This window comes from Macaca mulatta, chromosome 19, assembly GCF_049350105.2.
Source record: "Macaca mulatta isolate MMU2019108-1 chromosome 19, T2T-MMU8v2.0, whole genome shotgun sequence".
Taxonomy (NCBI): domain Eukaryota; kingdom Metazoa; phylum Chordata; class Mammalia; order Primates; family Cercopithecidae; genus Macaca; species Macaca mulatta.
In genome coordinates, this window is record NC_133424.1 from 68,694,389 (window position 1) to 68,713,371 (window position 18,983).

An 18,983-nucleotide genomic window follows, 5' to 3' on the forward strand; every position below is an offset into this window, starting at 1 on the left:
ATAAATGGTGCTGGGAAAACTGGCTAGCCCTAAGTAGAAAGCTGAAACTGGATCCTTTCCTTACTCCTTATACGAAAATTAATTCAAGATGGATTAGAGACTTAAATGTTAGACCTAAAACCATAAAAACCCTAGAAGAAAACCTAGGGAATACCATTCAGGACATAGGCATGGGCAAGGACTTCATGTCTAAAACACCAAAAGCAATGGCAACAAAAGCCAAAATTGACAAATGGGATATAATTAAACTAAAGAGCTTCTGCACAGCAAAAGAAACTACCATCAGAGTGAACAGGCAACCTACAGAATGGGAGAAAATTTTTGCAATCTACTCATCTGACAAAGGGCTAATATCCAGAACCTATAAACAACTCAATCAAATTTACAAGAAAAAACCAAACAACCCCATCAAAAAGTGGGCAAAGGATATGAATAGACACTTCTCAAAAGACGACATTCATACAGCCAACAGACACATGAAAAAATGCTCATCATCACTCGCCATCAGAGAAATGCAAATCAAAACCACAATGAGATACCACCTCATACCAGTTAGAATGGCAATCATTAAAAAATCAGGAAACAACAGGTGCTGGAGAGGATATGGAGAAATAGGAACACTTTTACACTGTTGGTGGGACTGTAAACTAGTTCAACCATTGTGGAAAACAGTGTGGCGAGTTTCCTCAAGGATCTAGAACTAGAAATACCATTTGACCCAGCCATCCCATTACTGGGGATATACCGAAAGGATTATAAGTCATGCTGCTATAAAGACACATGCATATGTATGTTTATTGCGGCACTATTCACAATAGCAAAGACTTGGAATCAACCCAAATGTCCATCAGTGACAGACTGGATTAAGAAAATGTGGCACATATACACCATGGAATACTATGCAGCCATAAAAAAGGATGAGTTCATGTCCTTTGTAGGGACATGGATGCAGCTGGAAACCATCATTCTCAGCAAACTTCGCAAGAACAGAAAACCAAATACTGCATGTTCTCACTCATAGGTGGGAATTGAACAATGAGATCACTTGGACACAGGAAGGGGAGCATCACACACAGGGTCCTATTGTGGGGAGGGGGTAGAGGGGAGGAATAGCATTAGGAGATATACGTAATGTAAATGATGAGTTAATGGGTATAGCATACCAACATGGCACATAATATATATAACAAACCTGCATGTTGTACCCTAGAACTTAAAGTATAATAATAATAAAAAAAAGGTCTTAAGCTGAAAATCATAAAAGATAACTGAATTAGGGCTACGCATCTTACTCAGTCCCACTCCTACCTCATCAAATACTTTTTATTATTTCTAAACTTTCCTCTCAGAGTTCACTGCTAAATATTAGAACTTCTTTTTAATGCATATTTGCAGAGAGATTTAATTATTCATAGAATCGCATTTGTAACTTTGTAAATTCCCAATGCACATGTTATATCTTGGCAAGTAAAGTTTTAAATGAAAATTATTTACTACGCCACTCTTGAAAATTGTTCTAGTCAAGCTACTATTTGCAACAGAGCTATACACTGGCACCCACAATGTGGAATTCTGGTTGTAAAATTCTAACTGCTGTAATAGTTTGCCTGATTATCATCCTTATAACAGGGTTAATAATTGCAGGAAAAATTTAGTCAAGGTTGTGTTGCTTATAGCAGGACTGATAGTTATGGATAAGAAGTAAGCATGAAAGTTATACTATCATTAAGTTTGATAAGACTTTTTACTAAAGGTTGGTAATATGATGCACTCTATGAAAAGGTTATAAAGGAAGAGATTTTACATAAGGAAGGATTTTGTATGGTCAATTCTTGTACTAAAGGGAAATAACTGGTTGTTTAAAGAAAGGATGTTTAGGACAAATCAAAAAGTTTAAATATGTTGTAAAAAGGCGTATAAAAGTCATAAAAGAATTTAATAAAGGAAAGGACCTGTCAAAATTAACGCTAAAGTTATTTTAGCCACCCAATAATGTATTCCTCCCAGTCATACTGCAAGTTATGAAAATGGCCTAGGCCTAAAGTTATTCTCTAATGGTACGTTTAGGGGGAAATGTATGCTTTTCTCTAGGAAAAAGTCACTTCTATATTAACGTTTCTGGTAATGTACACCGACATCTAGTGGAGGCAAACCAGTATTGCAATCCATTGGTGTAAAAGGTGTCAAACTCTACTGTCGGTTATGGTCTATAGGGCCCCCCACTAACAGTGGTAATCTTAATACTTGTATCCTAACACCTACATCTTAAACTTTCTTGTAAAATTTATCCCTTTTCACCTAGAAGCAATTAAACTTTAAATAGTGCTGCAAGCAGAACCACACATAGATATGCCATTCTTCCGAGAACCTTAGATCAACCACAGGAGAAGGCCCAACTGCTGTTCCCCACCCCACACACCCCTTTTCAGCAGGCAGTAGCCAGAAAAAATCATCATCTAACACCCCCTAACAGCAGTTAGGTTTACTTCTCTTTGAGGGGGGGGGATATCACAGAAGTTATTAAGAAATCATTTTAGGCATACAGTAAGGGGAAAGGTGGAGATTCTCCTGTAATAAGAAATAACCCCCAGACAATCTCTCTTCTGACCAAAAAGGCGGCTTCAAGGGCGGGGCTGACAAGCTTTGATATGCAAATGCTGGCCACTAGAAACTGGATCCACTCAGTATGGTGTTTCCCACCATCTTCTCCTAGTTACCACCTGTGCAAAGTGTGATGGCCACCTCCAAATAACACCATGTGTTCAAACCATCATGGCGACCCACATTTGCATATTAAAGGGCGAAGGTGGGAGGGCCTGGTTTTTCTCAGTCTACATGAATAACACACCTGGTCAAACCAATCCTTTGGGCCCTATGCAAACCAGACATCGCCTCCTCCAGCCTCCCGATATAAGGGACTGCCTTTCTGCTGTGCACAGGGTCTGTCTTTGTTCCTGTCCCTTGTCTCAGCACGGGGGAGATGTTCTCGTCTTTCTTCCTTCTTTCTTGCCTATTACACTTTTCACTCCTTAAAACTACTCCAGATGTGTCCATGTCATTAATCCTATCAGCACCAGACCAAAAAGCCTGGGGATCCTCCAGTTATCGAAGCTGTATCAAAATGAACTTTGGCCTGCTCTGTCCCATTCTCTCTATCCTTTGCACTTGTCGCAGAACAAGTGGTGCCTCTAAGATTGCACAGGTACAATGACTACGAACCTGGGAAGGCTGTGGTGTTTCTTTAGATGGCTGGTGAATCTATCTGGATTGAAGGGATTCCTTTTCCCAGCAATAATTTTACAGACCTGAGACGTTTGCAAGATGAAGTTGTGTTGAGGGATTGAAGATGTCATTACACTTTCTTACCCAAAGTCAGGTAAGGAAGTGGGACCTGAAACTGAAGAAGGGATGGGGTGAAGAGACTGGTGGAGTGCCTTCTTTATGCCCTGCGCTTGGGTATGCTTTGGTGGATAGCGTGGGGGTTTTTTGTTTGTTTGTTTTTGAGACGGAGTCTCGCTCTGTCGCCCAGGCTGGAGTGCAGTGGCACGATCTCACTTGCAAGCTCCGCCTCCCGGATTCACGCCATTCTCCTGCCTCAGCCTCCCAAGTAACTGGGACCACAGGTGCCCATAGTGTGGTGTTTTAACAAAGCTTCTACTCAGAGAGACAGATTAAGCCAGACAAACATAATGCAAATGAATGTGATTACTGGGGCATTGTAGAGACAGAGAGAGACATGAGATCCCATAGAAGCTAAGGCAGATTTAAGTGATCATGCAGGATGGTTGAAAGAATTTCGGTGAAAAAATAAACATTTATCCTTAGATGCTGAGCGTGAATGTGAGATTGTTAGATGTAAAAGAAAAAATATTCTGACACTTGTGTCAACGGTGAGGAAGAATATTCACGACAATTGCAACAGGGGAGAGAGACCAAACTCAACTCTGAAGATAGCAATAATAGTTGGGTTTTTGTAGCCAATTATCAGAGTAAGGTGGTCAGTGGGTGGGAAATTACAAAGAGCAACTTGATTAGATATCAAGAGTAGAATCCTTGCTAAAGGCAGGCCAAAGACTTAGACATTAACAGCAGAAGATGAGAAACCTGATCAGGTATCAAGGATGGGGGGGATCCTCATTATGCATGTTGAAACTGGGTGCAGCAAGGATGGACACAGATGTCCAAAGTCCAGGCCTAGTCAGGAAGAGGGCTCAGGGAAGCCTAAGTCAAGTCTGATCGAGGAGAGGGTCTTTGCCAGATGGCAGTGTTTTGATCTATTACACGATAGACATTGTAGGCCACATAATACATTTTCAGAGGGAAGAGGGCTGTCCTGTGCATTGTAGGAAGCTTAGCATCATCCCTGGGCCCTGCCCACTGGAGTCAGTAGCATACTCAAGTGTGACAACTCAAAATGTCTGCAGTCACTGTTAATTTCTCCTTGAGGTGGGCACAGTTTACCCCAGCTGAGAACCATTGTATTAGGCATGGATGAGGAAGAAGGCACATACATATGCCTGAGGTTTCAGGCAAAGAATAGTAGGCATGTGTTGGTGTCATGCATTGAGGCAGAGAGAGCTGGTGGAGAAGCATATACAGGTAAGCTGGGATTATCAAGTGTAACGGATACTACGGTGTAACTAGAGGAAGAATATGAGAGGTGAGAAAATGAGAGTGAAAATATTGTAATATTTAGCAAGTGCATGCGTGCAGTGGTTCAATGGTCTCTTCTGTGTATTAAGACTATTTGGTACCACTGTTTTACTGGGCTGGGCTTCTTTCACTTAATTTCTTCCAGTTTCCCCCAAGTTGGCTGCACATGACAGTTTTGCTGTTTTAAAAATGATATTGAGCAGTGGGAGCAAGAGTATTAGGGCATCCAACAGCCCAAAGGTGGAAGCTGCCCAAGTGTCCATTGATGAACAGATAAACAGAATGTGCTCTCTACATACAATGGAATATTAATGACTCTTATAAGAGAGGAAGTTCTAATACATGGTACCACATGGATGGACCTTGAGGGTACTATACTAAGTAAAAGTCAGGCATGAAAGGATAAATATTGTATGATCCAGTCATAGGAGGTACCCAGTATAGAAATATTTATAGAGAGGGAAAGTAGTGTGGTGGTTGCAGGAGAATAGGAAGAGTTGCGTTTTAATGTTTACAGAGTTTCAATTTTGCAAAGAGAAAAACATTCTGGAGATGGATGGTGGTGATGGTTGCACAATAACGTGCCTATTTACTGAACCGAACACTTACAAATGGTTAAGCCAATTTGTTTGTATTTTACCACAATTTAACATTTTAAAAGTTGGTTTTTTAAAAGAGTACGGTGACAAAACAAGGTAAAGATGGCCATGTAAAAGTGAAAGGAACAGAGTCTCTAGAATAAAGCATCAGTTGAATGCACTTAAGACAAACGAAGTAAGATGAGGAATGAAAACACCAGTTGCATTGATGGACAGGGGCATTATTGCTGGAATAACACAGTGTCTTTAAGATGTAGTGGTGGGGTCCATGTCACATTGAAATAGGTGACACCCTCTTCTTTTTTATTCAGGAACTGTTTGGATGATGGAGATCATCAGTCTGATCCACTCCAAGAGAGATCCTAGTTAGGTCCAATCTGTTGTTCCCTGGGATCGTTCCCCATGGATAGACGTTTAACATGAGAAAGCAGGTTTAGAGAGTCAGAAGAGCCCACACCTCTACACCTCCCACCTTCCCATTCAGTTTTTCCCCAAGTCATTCTTCAATCCTAAGGTCAAGGTGAGTTAATAATGGCATGTTAGTGTGGACCACCTTATTGACTTCCCTGAAAGACCGTGTTTTAGGGACAGAGTTAAAATGTGATTCCCTAAACTATGCATATTAGAAAATCTTGTTCCAATCTACTGTGTCATATACAAGACAACGTTTCTGGTATTTCCCCAGGAAATCCTCAGCCTTCACTTAAGTAAATCCTGGCTACATCCCCAAAACTGAGGCCCCTAACATTAAATATGTTCATGTAGAAAGCACCTTAGTTGTAAACCAGCACCTGTATTTCGGAGGAAATGTGGGTGTGACACTCATATTTGAAACCCAATGTGGTTTTTCTATTCAGGATAGTAATCATGACATGGGGCATTTCGTTCCTGATTGACAGCTCCACGGGTCTCCCATACATAATTTCAGAAGCTCCACATGAAGCCTCTAGCATTGAGTAACCCTGGGTAATAAATGTGAACTTTTTCTCATTATAGATTATTGCTTAAATCAAAACTTACCCAAACTATCAAAATTGTATAAAACTGCCTCCAAATGTCTTAGGTGATGTGGCAGTAACAGTATGATCAAAATGTTCTAATATTACAGTGTCACACGCTATATTTCTATTTGCTTATTTACTGTCAGGTTCATTTATTTTACTGTATACACCATGATTTTGAAGATCATGTCAATTTTTTTTTTCCAATTTTTACTGTTTTACGCTGACTTGGCTGATGCTTAAAACATTGTAGAGATACAAGAAAACACTGGAAAAAATAAATTAAAAAATAAAGTAACAAAAATAGCCCAAGACCAAGCTCTGTAAAACAATTTTGATAAAACAATTTATAACAGAAAATTCCAACTTGAACTTTGGGTCCAGACTGTGTTTATTGGCAAATAGTGCAGGATGTTTGAAGCGCAGTTTGTGTGTGTTTAAACTGGCAGTACTGATCCTTCCATGTATTTGTTCCTGATTATTTATTAACTTAGAATATGCATCCATTCTTTATTCCTTCATATGTTTAGGTATGAAGCACCTATTATGGGTCAAGGTTTGAATCAGGATTGGGAAGAAGGTAATGATTATGATGACCTGAAGCCACAACCTAAATAAATTTACAGATTAGTATTTGGGAAAAGACAAAGAATAGACGTACATTTATTTTCTGTGGTGCCAATATTATTTACTGACAGCCTCATTAATACCAGACACCAGTGTGTACTTGGTGAAAAACATCTACTTTAAGATATGCAATAAATACATGAAAGGATGAGACAGGGAGAAAAATATAGGGAAAGTACCAAATTGTCCCAGAAGGTAAATGCAGGGTCTGCTGATGGAGTTATGCAGATGGAGGATTTGATAACTGTCTTGTAGCGGGACAATCAGAGCTGGGAGAGACCGAACAGAGTTCAGGAGAGCCTTTATTAAGGTGATCACCTGGCTCAGTAGGACTAGCATCCAGGAAAGTCTGAGCCCTGAACAAAGGCAGCAGCCACCTTTTAAACAGTCAGTGGTGGGAATTACGTGATGCAGGAGCGTACTTACAGAAGCGAGAAGAAAGGCAGTTGTTACCCCATATCTTACATCCCCGGAAATACATGGTTCTGTAACATATACTTATCAATCTTATGACCTTGCAGCTGTGCTGGGAGGTAAGCAAGAATTCGCAGAGCTCTAAGGAATGTGAAACTGGGGAGTATAGATAAGGCTCACTGAGCACAGAAGGAGCACAGGCTGTTAATATTAGGGTGGGGGAAGGGGGGAGAGCGTGGCAGGGTGCTACATTATACTAAGCCCTGAGGGGAAAGTTAATTTTCTGGCTTCACATATTGTAAAATTCATTTACTTCCTCTTCAGTCTCAGTGAGGAGAAAACCAAGAGTGTATAACTGATTCCATTTACCCCATATCCTTCTTCGTGCAATTCTTGTAATTTTTACTTTTGCCTACAGTATAAAAACTGCCTATGGGGTTATTGTCCTTTCAAGAGTCTGTAGTGTTTTACAGCAATTCCATCAGGAAAGAAAATGTTGTCTTTTATATATACTCCTTTACTGTTTCTCAGGTTCATCCCTGGACCTGCACTATGATTCCTGCACAGACGGAAGGAGTTCCTTTAGAACTGGTGGTCGTGTAGGTTGTGGGCAATAAAAATTCTCATAGCTTTGCATGTTTCTAAGATTACCTTGATTTTCATCCTCATCTTTGAAGGATATTTTCATAGGATATAGCATGAAGTGTTTTTTTTTTTTTTTCTTCAGCACCTTACAGACAATTTTCCATTAGTGTTAGACCTTCATTTTTTTGGATGAGAAGTCAGGGGGCCTTTTTTCTCCTCTTTCTCCACTGTCTGTGATGTGTCTGTTTTTGTCTGGCTACGTTCAACGACTGAGCTGGATGCCAAGGGTGTTAAGGGACTGTTCATAGTCACTGCTATGTGTTAACAAGTTTGGAGAGTGAGGAATAATAAAACACAGTCACTGCTGTTTGGTAAATGTCTGGTGATCTTGCCTCATGCATGCAAAGCCCAGCTCTCAGCTGTAAGTATACAGAGGCCCCGACACAGACTTTATCATTACACAATACTTATACATATTTTGGGGGTACATGCAGTATTTTGATACATGTATACAATGTATAACAATAAACGAGGACAATTGGGACTTCATCACCCCAAACCTTCACCCATGTTGGGAACATTCCAATTCCTCTCCTCCAGCAATTTTGAATTATACCACAAAATATTGCTAGCTATAGTTGTTGTATTGTACTGTCAAACACTAGATCTTATCCCCTCTGTCCAGTTGTATTTTTGTACCTGGGAACAAACCTCTCTTCTTCCCCTGTCCCTTCCCAGCCTCTGGAAGCCACCAGTCAACTCTCTACCTCCAGGAGATCCACAGTTTTAGCTCCCACATATGAATGAGAACATGTAATATTTGTCTTTCAGTCCCTGGCTTATTTCACTTAATATAATGCCCCCAGTTTGGCAGTGTCTGGAATTATTTTTGTTCATTACAACTGGTTGTGGGGGCTGGAGAGTGTTAGCAGGTTTGCACCTAGCATCTAGTGGCTGGAGATCAGGGATGCTGCTCAATATCCTACAATTGAGAAGCAGGAATCCCTCCTATGGGCCTCCCAAGAATGGCACTTCTTTTATTTAAGGATGCTGAATATAGTCCCCCAGTCTCTCCTGGCTTATATGGTTTCTATCTTTACACTTTTGTGAGTTTCATCTCCAAGGACTCTAGCAGGTTCTCACAGTGAAGATCTGAGAAAAGTCCCCAGCTGGTTCTGGCAGGGGAAGAGGAAGAGTAGCCATTTTGAAATATACCAGAGCATTCTGTTCAATGCTCTGGAGAGAAACCATTTTACCAGAACCGTTTTATCAGTGTCCAAATGACTTAGAAGAAGGAAAATAAACTCTGGTCCCCTCTTGCCATCCTGTCCCACTTAAGGGGAAGGAAGGTTTTACTGAGAAGCACTTGTGAAATTCATAGTCCCTGGGCACAGGATAAGAGACTGAAAACTTTGGGAGGCCAAGGCTGGCGGATCATGAGGTCAGGAGATCAAGACCATCCTGGCTAACGTGGTGAAACCCCATCTTTACTAAAAATACAAAAAATTAGCTGGGCATGGTGGTGGATGCCTGTTGGCCCAGCTACTCGGGAGGCTGAGGCAGGCAAATGGTATGAACCCGGGAGGCGGAGCTTGCAGTGAGCCAAGATTGCACCATTGCACTCCAGCCTGGGTGACAGAGCGAGACGCAGTCTCAAAAAAACAAAAAACAAAACAAAACAAAAGGCTGAAACCTTACCATTAAGACTTCTTGAAACCATTAATTGGGAGGTCATTAGGCTGAGATGGCTCCAGTATCCTGAATTCTTAACCTAAGCAAACCCAAACCCAACTCAGTGTAACTGGCCTTAACCAATCAGAAACCACCAATTAACCTCCTACTATTGGCTTTCCACTGGAATGAGCCAAATAAGGCTCTACACTAACCAATCAAGTATTTTCTTTGTCTTGTTTCTGAGTTCAGCCTGTAAAAGCCTTTCCCTCATGCCTCTTCAGAGGGGCCCTAAGCTGCATGTGGTCTGGCAATGCCCAATTCATGAACTGCTGTCTGCTTAAATAAACTCTTTAAAATTTTAATGTGCCTAAGTTTATATGATTTTGCAGACTATAGAACACTTCCCCTCTCACAACCAAATCTTATCACCATGTTACTAAAGACCTATCATGCAGCTTATTTTACCAAGTACATCACATTCAGCTATCAGGAAAAAATCACAAGGCACTCTAATAAGCGAAAAACACAGCTTGAAGATTTTACTTAACTCATTAATGAGAAAAACTGGTGACGTGAACTAACTCATAAGAGAACACTTCCTCTAGCCGAAAAAAAAGTAATATTTATAGATCAAGAATATTAAAGTGGCTGGCTGCAGTGGCTCATGCCTGTAATTGCAGCACTTTGGTAGGTCAGTGTGGGAGGATCACTTGAGGCCAAGAGTTTGAGACCAGCCTGGGTAACATAGTGAGATCTCACCTATACTTAAAAAATTAGCCGGGCATGGTGGTGCGCACCTGTAGTTCCAGCTACTCAGGAGGCTGAGGCAGGAAGATAGTTTCAATCCAGGATGTCAAGAGGTTGTGGCTGCAGTGAGCTATGATGGTGCCACTGCACGTCGGTGTTGGCAATAGAGTGAGACGCTGTTTAACAACAACAACAAAAAAATTTAATTAAAATGATGTGCAGCAGCAAAAGAGGCAAAAACTGGCCTCCTCCCAAATGGAGATGGAGGAGGGAAGTAAACTGAGCCTTCTCCAATTTACTTTTGTATAAACAAGAAGTAATTTGAACTGCCATCGGCGATCCGCAATGTGAGTTGATAAATAGCTCAAAACAATGACAAAGTAGAATCAAATGACCCGGAAGCCCGTAATCTAAATAATGCACTGAAGCACAATTTCTCCATTCATTGCTTATTTTGTGCCAGGCACATTTATGAACACTTAATCCTCACAACACCATTAGCTGAGAAATATTGTTCCATTGCCACAAGAGCAACTGAAGCTCATAAAGATTAAACAATAAAAAGTCACACAGCAGACACACTCTACAGCTCAAGTGTCAACAAAACACCCACAGAGATGCACTTAGGGTCACACATCAAATCACACAACCTCACGGAGAATGGGCCTAACCTCACAGAGAATGGGGCCTATCAGATACACCAAAGCAGACGCCCGGCGGTCCCACTCACCTCTAATAACAAACACTTTCCCAAACTTAAGACGCACATGTCCACGCCAATGTATTATCATAGGCCTTTCCCCACCTCTTAAAGCCTCCCACGATTCAGCCCTCAGAAGGCAACCGCTTGGTTCTCTGTGCGCAGGCGCAGCGTTCTCTCAACACCTCCAACGGGCACAAAGCCACGCCCCCAACGCCGAGCTCACGCACGCGTACTCAATCACCAGCGGAACCGCCTCCACCGCGCTCGGCGTCGAGGGCCTACGGGACGACAGTACGCATGCGTACTTTGTGCCCCAGGTAGCTTGTCTCTTAGCCAAGGACGCCTCTGTAGTCCAGTCTCTGGGAGCGGGGGCGTGAGGCTGCACATGCGCACTGCGAGTCCTCGCCTACTCCCAGAAACCACTCGGCACACGCGGTGCGGCAGCTGCTTCAGGTTGGCGGGCTCCAAGGACACGTGAGTGGGCAGCGTCGCCGTTTCTCTTTTGTTGGACGGTATTTTCCCAGCGCCACGCGGAGCCTGGGCCATTATGAGGTTTGTGTTGCGTTGGGGCGGTCTGTCTCAGAGGCACTCCGGGGAGGAGTGGCCGGCGAATGGCTGGAGGCCCAGGGATCAGTGCAGGCGACCCGGCCTGAGTGTGGAGGGGGCGGGTGCCTGACAACAATGCGCGCGTGATCTGTGTGTTGGCGTTTGTGTACACGGAGGGCATTATTAAAATTACTCTTTGTGTGAATGGTTCTATCCCAGAGTAGGCGACTGGAGCATTGAAAAAGGCCCAGTTACAGTTTTAGAAACCAGAGCTGCACGCTAAACAGTGTTTTCTTTTGACCGTGAAATCTTTCGTTCTTGGAGTTTGTTAGGAACGTGGTTGAAAATGGGTGGCAGTGGGTTCGAGAATCTAGTCACTGAAGTTTTCTTCCTTCTCCTTAGCTCTGCATTTCCAGGACCCGGTCACTGTTCAGGACACTGTTCCAGCGCAGTGGTCATTAGCCATGTCTCAGGTAAGTTTTTGTTTTATCTTCTTTTCGTGCAACATCATAGGTTTTAAGTCCTGGGCACATCTACTTTTGCTTACTTGGATGGTAAAGACTGACACCGAGACAAGGTTCAGGTCTTTTCATTCAGCAACACATGGGACTATCGGGACCTCTCAGAGTCCATGTCCTGTACTTTAGTGTTCCTTTATTCACTGAATGAATTAATCGGAATCTCCACTGTCACCAGTCTTCTTTTAAGCACTATGTGGTGGGTCAAAGATACTTTCCCTGGAGAAGACGAGAGCCTTTATCCGGGGACTGTCATCTTCTTGAAGTAGAGGTGAATACTCCGTCATCTTTGACTTTCTTTACTGCTCCAGACTGAGAGGACGCAGCATAGAAAATGCTAGTGAGTGGTTTAGGCTCAGTTACGGTAATCTGCCTTTGGAAATTTGGAGGAATGGGAATGTGATTGATGTCTCGAGCATGAAGTCCAGGTTAACAAAGTCAGGCCATTTATTAGGACATTAGTCAAAGATAGTGTTTTGGATCAAAGGTTCCAGTTTGAAGTTGGGCAGCTTAAAATAAAGTCACAGGCTTCATCTGTGGAATTCTGGGAAAAACCTATTGGCTTTCTGTAAATGAGGAACAAGAAGTCTGCTGCAAGGGACAAGATGGATGAGCTGGCTATATTTCCCAAAATAGAGTTCTCTTCAGGGTGTTTGCATGGTCTCTGAAATTTTGTGCAAATACAACCAGATTTGATTCTTAGCCTGCTAAGTGTAGACACCAAGACGTTTTGTTTGAAAAATAGATTTTCTTCTCAAAGGGGAAACTTATATTTTCTTTCTTTTCTTTTTTTTGAGACGGTGTCTCCTTCTGTCGCCCAGGCTGGAGTGCAGTGGCACAATCTCGGCTCACTGCAAACTCCGCTTCCCAGGTTCAGGCCATTTTCCTGCCTCAGCCTCCTGAGTAGCTGGGACTACAGGCGCCCGCCACCAGGCCCGGCTAATTTTTTTTTTTTTTTTTTTTTTGTATTTTTAGTAGAGACGGGGTTTCACAGTGTTAGCCAGGATGGTCTCGATCTCCTGACCTCATGATCTGCCTGCCTCGGCCTCCCAAAGTGCTGGGATTACAGGCGTGAGCCACTGCGCCCAGCCTGTATTTTCTTTCTTTTAGGAAAACAGGCAGTATTTTCCTTACTCATTCTGTTTTGGATTTTGAAGCATTTCAGATTAAGGATATTCAACCTGTATCTTTTGGTAATCTTTTAGAAGATACAGTTGTAGAAAAAATACTGGCATCTGGGCACCCCTGTAGTCCCAGCAACTTGGGAAGCTGAGGCAGGAGGATCACTTCAGCCCAGCATTTCAGCACTGTAGTGCAGTGTGATCACACCTGTGAAAAGCCACTGCATTGCAGCCTGGGCAGCATAACAAGACCCCTCTCTCTTAAAAGAAAAAGAAAATACTGGCATCTGAAGAATATCAAGAAAAAATATTCATTAAAAATATTGTAGTCTTCCTCATTTATGGTGACAGAATTCAGGATAGCAAGAGGTGTGTCTTGAAGCAATCTTGGGGAATCTTGGAGGTGCTGGTAATACTCAGTTTCTTGATCAGGGATCTGCTAATGGGTGGATTGTTTGTGTAAATTGATCATATTGGACATGAATTCATCATATTGATCATGGCTTACTGCAGCCTCAACCTCCTAGGTTCAAGCAGTCCTCCTGCCTCAGCCTCCTGAGTAGCTGGGACTACAGGTGTGAGCCACCATGCCTGGCTAATTTTTTAATTTTTTTGTAGAGACGAAGTCTTGCTGTGTTGCCCAGGCTTGTCTTGAACTTCTGGGCTCAAGCAGTCCTCCTGCCTTGGCCTCCCAAAGTGCTGGTGTGGCAGGCCACGTCTCGCCAAACACAGGTCTCCGTAACAGCTGTTTCAGTACTGACGGACAGGTTAAATATTAAAAGCCAGTACCCTTATACAGCGGCTGGAATGTAACAAAAGCCCACCAAGAGTTTTGCCTTGGCCTTTCCTGGGCCTTAAAGCATGACAAAATAATGAAGGGATTCTTAATTGGACCCATTTAGGATGAAACAAGTTTTACTGGGGGGTCTGAAGAAACTCCCTGCGCCTCCACAAATAAGTTTATTGGAGGTCTGAAGGAACTCCCCAAACCACCGTGGTTTAGCAGGAGACAAGATAAGGGTAATCACTCCAGCACCCTACACCCATTTAGATTAAGTAAATTTACTGAGGCTCCAGAGGAAGGTCTTCAAGACTCAGTCTTTGGTTATAGATTAAAAGAAGTTAATCACTTGTCTTTAGATGAATGCATACCTACACGTAGATATATAGCTTAGAAGGTATATAAGCTCTGGAAAACTTTGTAATTTTGAGTTGGTCTGGCAGTAATTTCCAGGTCTTCTCCCTGTAACTGGCTACAGAAATAAAAACTCCCTTCCTCCCCAGTTCATCTGCATCTCGTTATTGGGCCTCAATAAATAGCAGCCTGACCCTCAGCTTAGTCCAGCAACACTGGGGTTATAGGTGTGAGCCACTGCACCCAGCGATACTGATTTCTTAAACCCCACATTCAAGTGAGAAAAGAGGAACCTTCTCTGCCTCATGTTTAGTACAATAAAGTTTCAATAGCTTTTGACCTTTGTACTGTTGTTGCAGATGGTGCAGGGGTGTATCTGGAAAGGATGACACAGGGCAACTGTATATGATTGGAGTAATTGGGAATCATAGTTGTATTATGAGTTGATGAAGTCCCAGGATATTGGAAAGGAAAACTAACCATAGGCTGGGCATCCTCAGTTCTTCCCAGCTTCTTCAAAAGTAGCTGAGGATGAAACCTTCTTCCTTGCTTCTGTTGCACACCTGATGGAAGCAAATAAGGTGAAATAATAACACATCTGCTGCAGTTTTCGGACCATTACATCTACTACCCTAAAATGTAGCTGCAAGAGCAAGGACTACTTTATTTCGTATGATTCTATGGGTGAGGAATCCACACTGAACTCGACAGGGTGGGAATGATTAATCTCTGATCCTATGATGCCTGCTGGGGCCTGAATCCCCAGGATGGCTTCTTCATTCATATATTTTATATTTAGCTAGACTAGCTGGAGTCATATATCTGGGCCACTGTTGTTTGCTGCTAGCTGAGTTCCTCAGCTTTATTTGATGTAGTCTCAGAATCCCTCACTCGCCATTGGCAATGTCTCATTGGCTTTTCTTATGTGTGATGAGCCCCTATGAGGGCAAAACAGAAGATGCCAATCCTTCCTAAAGCTTTCACCTGGAACTAGTTAGTGTTACTTCTGTCACATTCTGTTGATTAAAGCAAATTGTAGGTCCAATCCAGATTTAAAGAAAGGAGACTATATTTTGTTTCAGCAAAAAAGTAATTTGTAAGTTATTCTGATGCTCACACTAAAGATCCATGATAGAATTGATCATGACTGGCTTTCGACAAAGTCAATGTGTGGTCATACTATGAATATGTAAGATTATGAAATCAACTGTGATAGTTCCTTTACAAATTGGTTTTGAATACATGGATACACAGTCTCTGGGCAATACATTTCTTAAATTATTCAATGTTTTTTGAATCACCCTGTTCATCTTGAATGTTTCCCTTATTAAGTATTTTTCTATACCCAAATTTTAGCAAACACTATTTCACAGTATTGTTCTTCAGCAACTTAAATAAACTGCTCTTACAAGACGCAGAGTCCTTATCAGCTCCTCCCAACTTCCAGTTATTTACTTGGACTCTTCTAAGAAAGTGTTTGTCGTTTCAGGGATCAGTGACATTCCAAGATGTGGCCATTGACTTCTCCAAGGAAGAGTGGGGATTCCTGAACCCTGCTCAGAGAGATTTGTACACAACTGTGATGTTGGAGAATTATCAGAACCTGGTCTGGCTGGGTAAGTGCTTAAAGCCCTTTATTCAGCATGTCTTGAGCGTGTCTTTTTTTTTTTTTTTTTTTTTTTAAATACTGGAAGTCTTTGGTGAGATTCAGAATTTACATGAGATGTGGAAATTGAAGTGAGCAGCTTTCTTTATCCTATCTGCCAGATATTCTAATTTTTTTGTTTTTATAATGGCTTGTGTTTTGATTACAGTGTTGATCTGTCAGAATACCTGAGTAACCAGAGCATAGCCAGTTCTTTCTATTTATTTTCACAGGACTTTCCATTTCTAAATCTGTGATTTCACTGTTGGAGAAAAGGAAACTGCCTTGGATAATGGGGAAAGAAGAGATAAGAGTCCCATTGCCAGGTGAGTATGAAGAACCAACTAGCGGGGGTAAGCCATGTATATGAAAGGCATACCAGTTCTAGAGGGCAAAGCACCTTTAAGATGTGAAGGATGCTGTCTTCCACTGTTCCATACACATGTAGACATTGAGGCTTCTTGAGTTTGAGTTCCTAAAAGGATACTGATCACCCACCATTTATATCTACTTTTATAAATGCCTGTGGGCTCAGAAATTACAGGTGTGTCTTTCCTCTTTGTCTATGGTAAGCTTCTTTTTAAACTCAGTATCCTGTTTCTCCAACTTTTTTTTTATTTGATTCTTTGATACTGTTGTTTTCTTTACTGTAAAATGACTTATATAGTGGTCTGATTGTTTGAATGGGTATATTCATTGGTCATTTATTCATTAACATTCATTCCTTTTTTAAAACTAATCAACTGTTGAGAGTCCCCAAGACCACCTCCAGGTTCAAGGACTTACTAGGAGTAGTCACAGGAGTCATGATATTGTTGTATTCATGCCTGCAAAGTTAGTGAATAGTCTAGAAGAACACCATCATTCTGATGCCAGCTGAAAAGTATGGGGATCCCCAAGACCACCCTGAATTCTGACATGAATTGCAAATCCAAAGGTCCCCAAGATAATTAGGTTTGATAATTCACGAGGACTCACAGAACTTACTGAACTCACTGAAAGCTGTTATACTCATGGTTACAGTTTATTACCATGAAAGGATACACGTTAAAATCAGCCAAGGAAAAAGACATGGGCAGAGTCTAGGAGGACTTCCATTTATGCCCCTACAGTGGAGTCATGGACAGTGTTAACTCCTCCCAACAATGATGTGTGGCAATATGCACAGTGTTTGACCAACCAAGGAAGTCTACCTGACCCTTGGTATCCAGACTCCTCATTAGGGCACCATCATGTAGACATGGCTGACTGCTCATGTCTCACCTCAGGCTCTAGCCCTTCTGGAGGTCGCCCTAATATCATGTGACCTGGAGCCCCACATAAATCACATAATTTGACTCTCTGGTGTGGTCCAACGCCCATAGGCAAATAGAGACACTTTTATCATGCAGGATATTTCAAGGTGTCAGAGATTACCTCCCAGGAGCTAAGGGCAAAGACTAGACCTCTCTTTGGAAAAGGTTAAATTCTTGACTGCACAATGGCTAAGTTTTATTTTAGCAAAAGATATAAAGCAAAATCAGCAAAGGTAAGCTCATAAGGCAAGGTCTGGAGGAAATCAGGAATGTGCTTCTGAGATTCCTCTCCCAGTGGAGTCACAAAGGAGGTACTTAATTCCTCTAGCAGCAACTTGTGTGGTATGTGTGAGATGATAGCAGCTAGATAACATTAGACTTAGTGCCAAGGAATTTTACTTAGGGAAGCCATAAAGGTACCCTCTGCCTAGTGTATGCTGAAAATCCAGACTCTCAAAACGAAAGTAGGTGTTCTGCATAAACCACATCATCTGCACAAATAGTTTAGGTGTGGTAAGTCGCTTGTACCAGTTCCCGGGAATGGTAGAAACTCTCTTGAAACCCAAGTTCCTTAGAGGTCAATCGGGCCAACCTTGGAAGCACACCTTTCTTAGGAGAACAGTCTCAAAGCCTGCTGTGTTCTTTTCTGAGTTTGTTTAAAAGTATAGAAACTTGCAGTGAGTTTACATTTGAGTGAGGGGATTAAGACTTGCTTCCACAAACCTTGTGCAAAGTAGAAACTAATTAACTGGTAGAAACTGATTAAAACGGGTTATTTTGGTGTGTGGGAGTTAGTAGAGTTTTAGCTTCAAAACTTGGTGATATTTAAAGTTACAGAAAGTGAGGAAATGAAGTACATTTCTGCTATATTTATTTAGGGAATGTTAGAATTAAGATATGTCTTGAACTGTACATTAGAAATATGTAACTGGATCTCAATAGTAATTCAGAATTGGAGATGAACGTGTTTTCTGTATGTTTTGTGGTGATGGACCCTTAGGAATGGAAGAAGTGAATTGCCTATGGATAGCAGAGAAGGACTGATTGATTGGTAGCAGGAGAAACAGAAAACATCCTGTGTTAGAATTCCAGGGCCTCACTGTTCATGAAGAAAAGGTAACCAAAGTAAGACCAAGACATTAGAGTAAGACAACATTGAAAGGTAGTTGGTATCTGACTAATTTATGGTTCTTGCTAAAATGGATATTTCTGTGGTGCAAAGGATGTAGAACAATGAGCTTGAATCGTCACATTTGGTAATAATCTTTTATTTGAGTTCATTTTAAAAATCATTAGGCCTTGTGGTGGAGGTCCCCTGTAAAACCAGCTCCTCTTGCACCCTTCATGAGGTTAGCCCTCTCCACTGTCTACATACACAGTTCAATCTGGAAAAAACTGGGATTCCCACATGTTTAGTGCATGAAGAACAGGCCAGACTCAGTCATTTGTAATTGACCACGGTTCTGTTCTTAACTTTTACATCAAGCACAGCCAGCATCTCTGCCCTTTAGCTCCTAAACAGTAAAAATAACTACAGGTTAGAAGGGTATTATGTTCGTCTTTGTCGCAAATCCTATTGCCTTTCTTTAATTTTTGATCATGTTGATCAGCCTTCCTGTAATGCCATTTTGGCTTCTGCAGTTCCCCACAGTACATGTTTTCTTAAGCTCTAAATCTGTTTCCTTGCAGCCTGCACTTGACCCTCTTATTTTTCCTGTTT

At 41.8% G+C, this 18,983-nt stretch overlaps 2 protein-coding genes across 14 annotated transcripts in view; one reads left to right on the forward strand and one right to left on the reverse strand.

Annotated features, from left to right (window-relative positions):
• The window catches only part of ZSCAN5A (zinc finger and SCAN domain containing 5A), a 130,433-nt gene extending 119,254 nt beyond the window's left edge, over positions 1–11,179 (reverse strand). For all 5 annotated transcript variants that reach the window (XM_077976266.1, XM_077976254.1, XM_077976265.1 and 2 more), the window contains exons 1-2: positions 11,031–11,179; positions 10,351–10,476 (exon numbers count right to left, since the gene is read on the reverse strand). The gene's annotated coding sequence lies outside the window, so the exon portion shown is untranslated. The remainder of the gene's footprint in view (positions 1–10,350; positions 10,477–11,030) is intronic.
• LOC704549 (uncharacterized) overlaps positions 1–18,983 on the forward strand; it is a 49,757-nt gene that overhangs the window by 23,696 nt on the left and 7,078 nt on the right. For 6 of the 9 annotated variants that reach the window (XR_013409723.1, XR_013409724.1, XR_013409720.1 and 3 more), the window contains exons 1-4: positions 11,418–11,555; positions 11,952–12,022; positions 15,813–15,939; positions 16,202–16,294. Coding sequence is in view for 4 of the 9 variants with exons in the window: in XM_077979966.1 (XP_077836092.1) it covers positions 12,014–12,022; positions 15,813–15,939; positions 16,202–16,294 (229 nt within the window). In the remaining 5 variants the exon portion in view is untranslated. Of the gene's footprint in view, positions 1–11,165; positions 11,556–11,951; positions 12,023–15,812; positions 15,940–16,201; positions 16,295–17,359; positions 17,429–18,983 lie in introns of those variants that run through there. The other 3 variants (XM_077979965.1, XM_077979968.1, XM_077979969.1) reach the window with 3 other exon arrangements.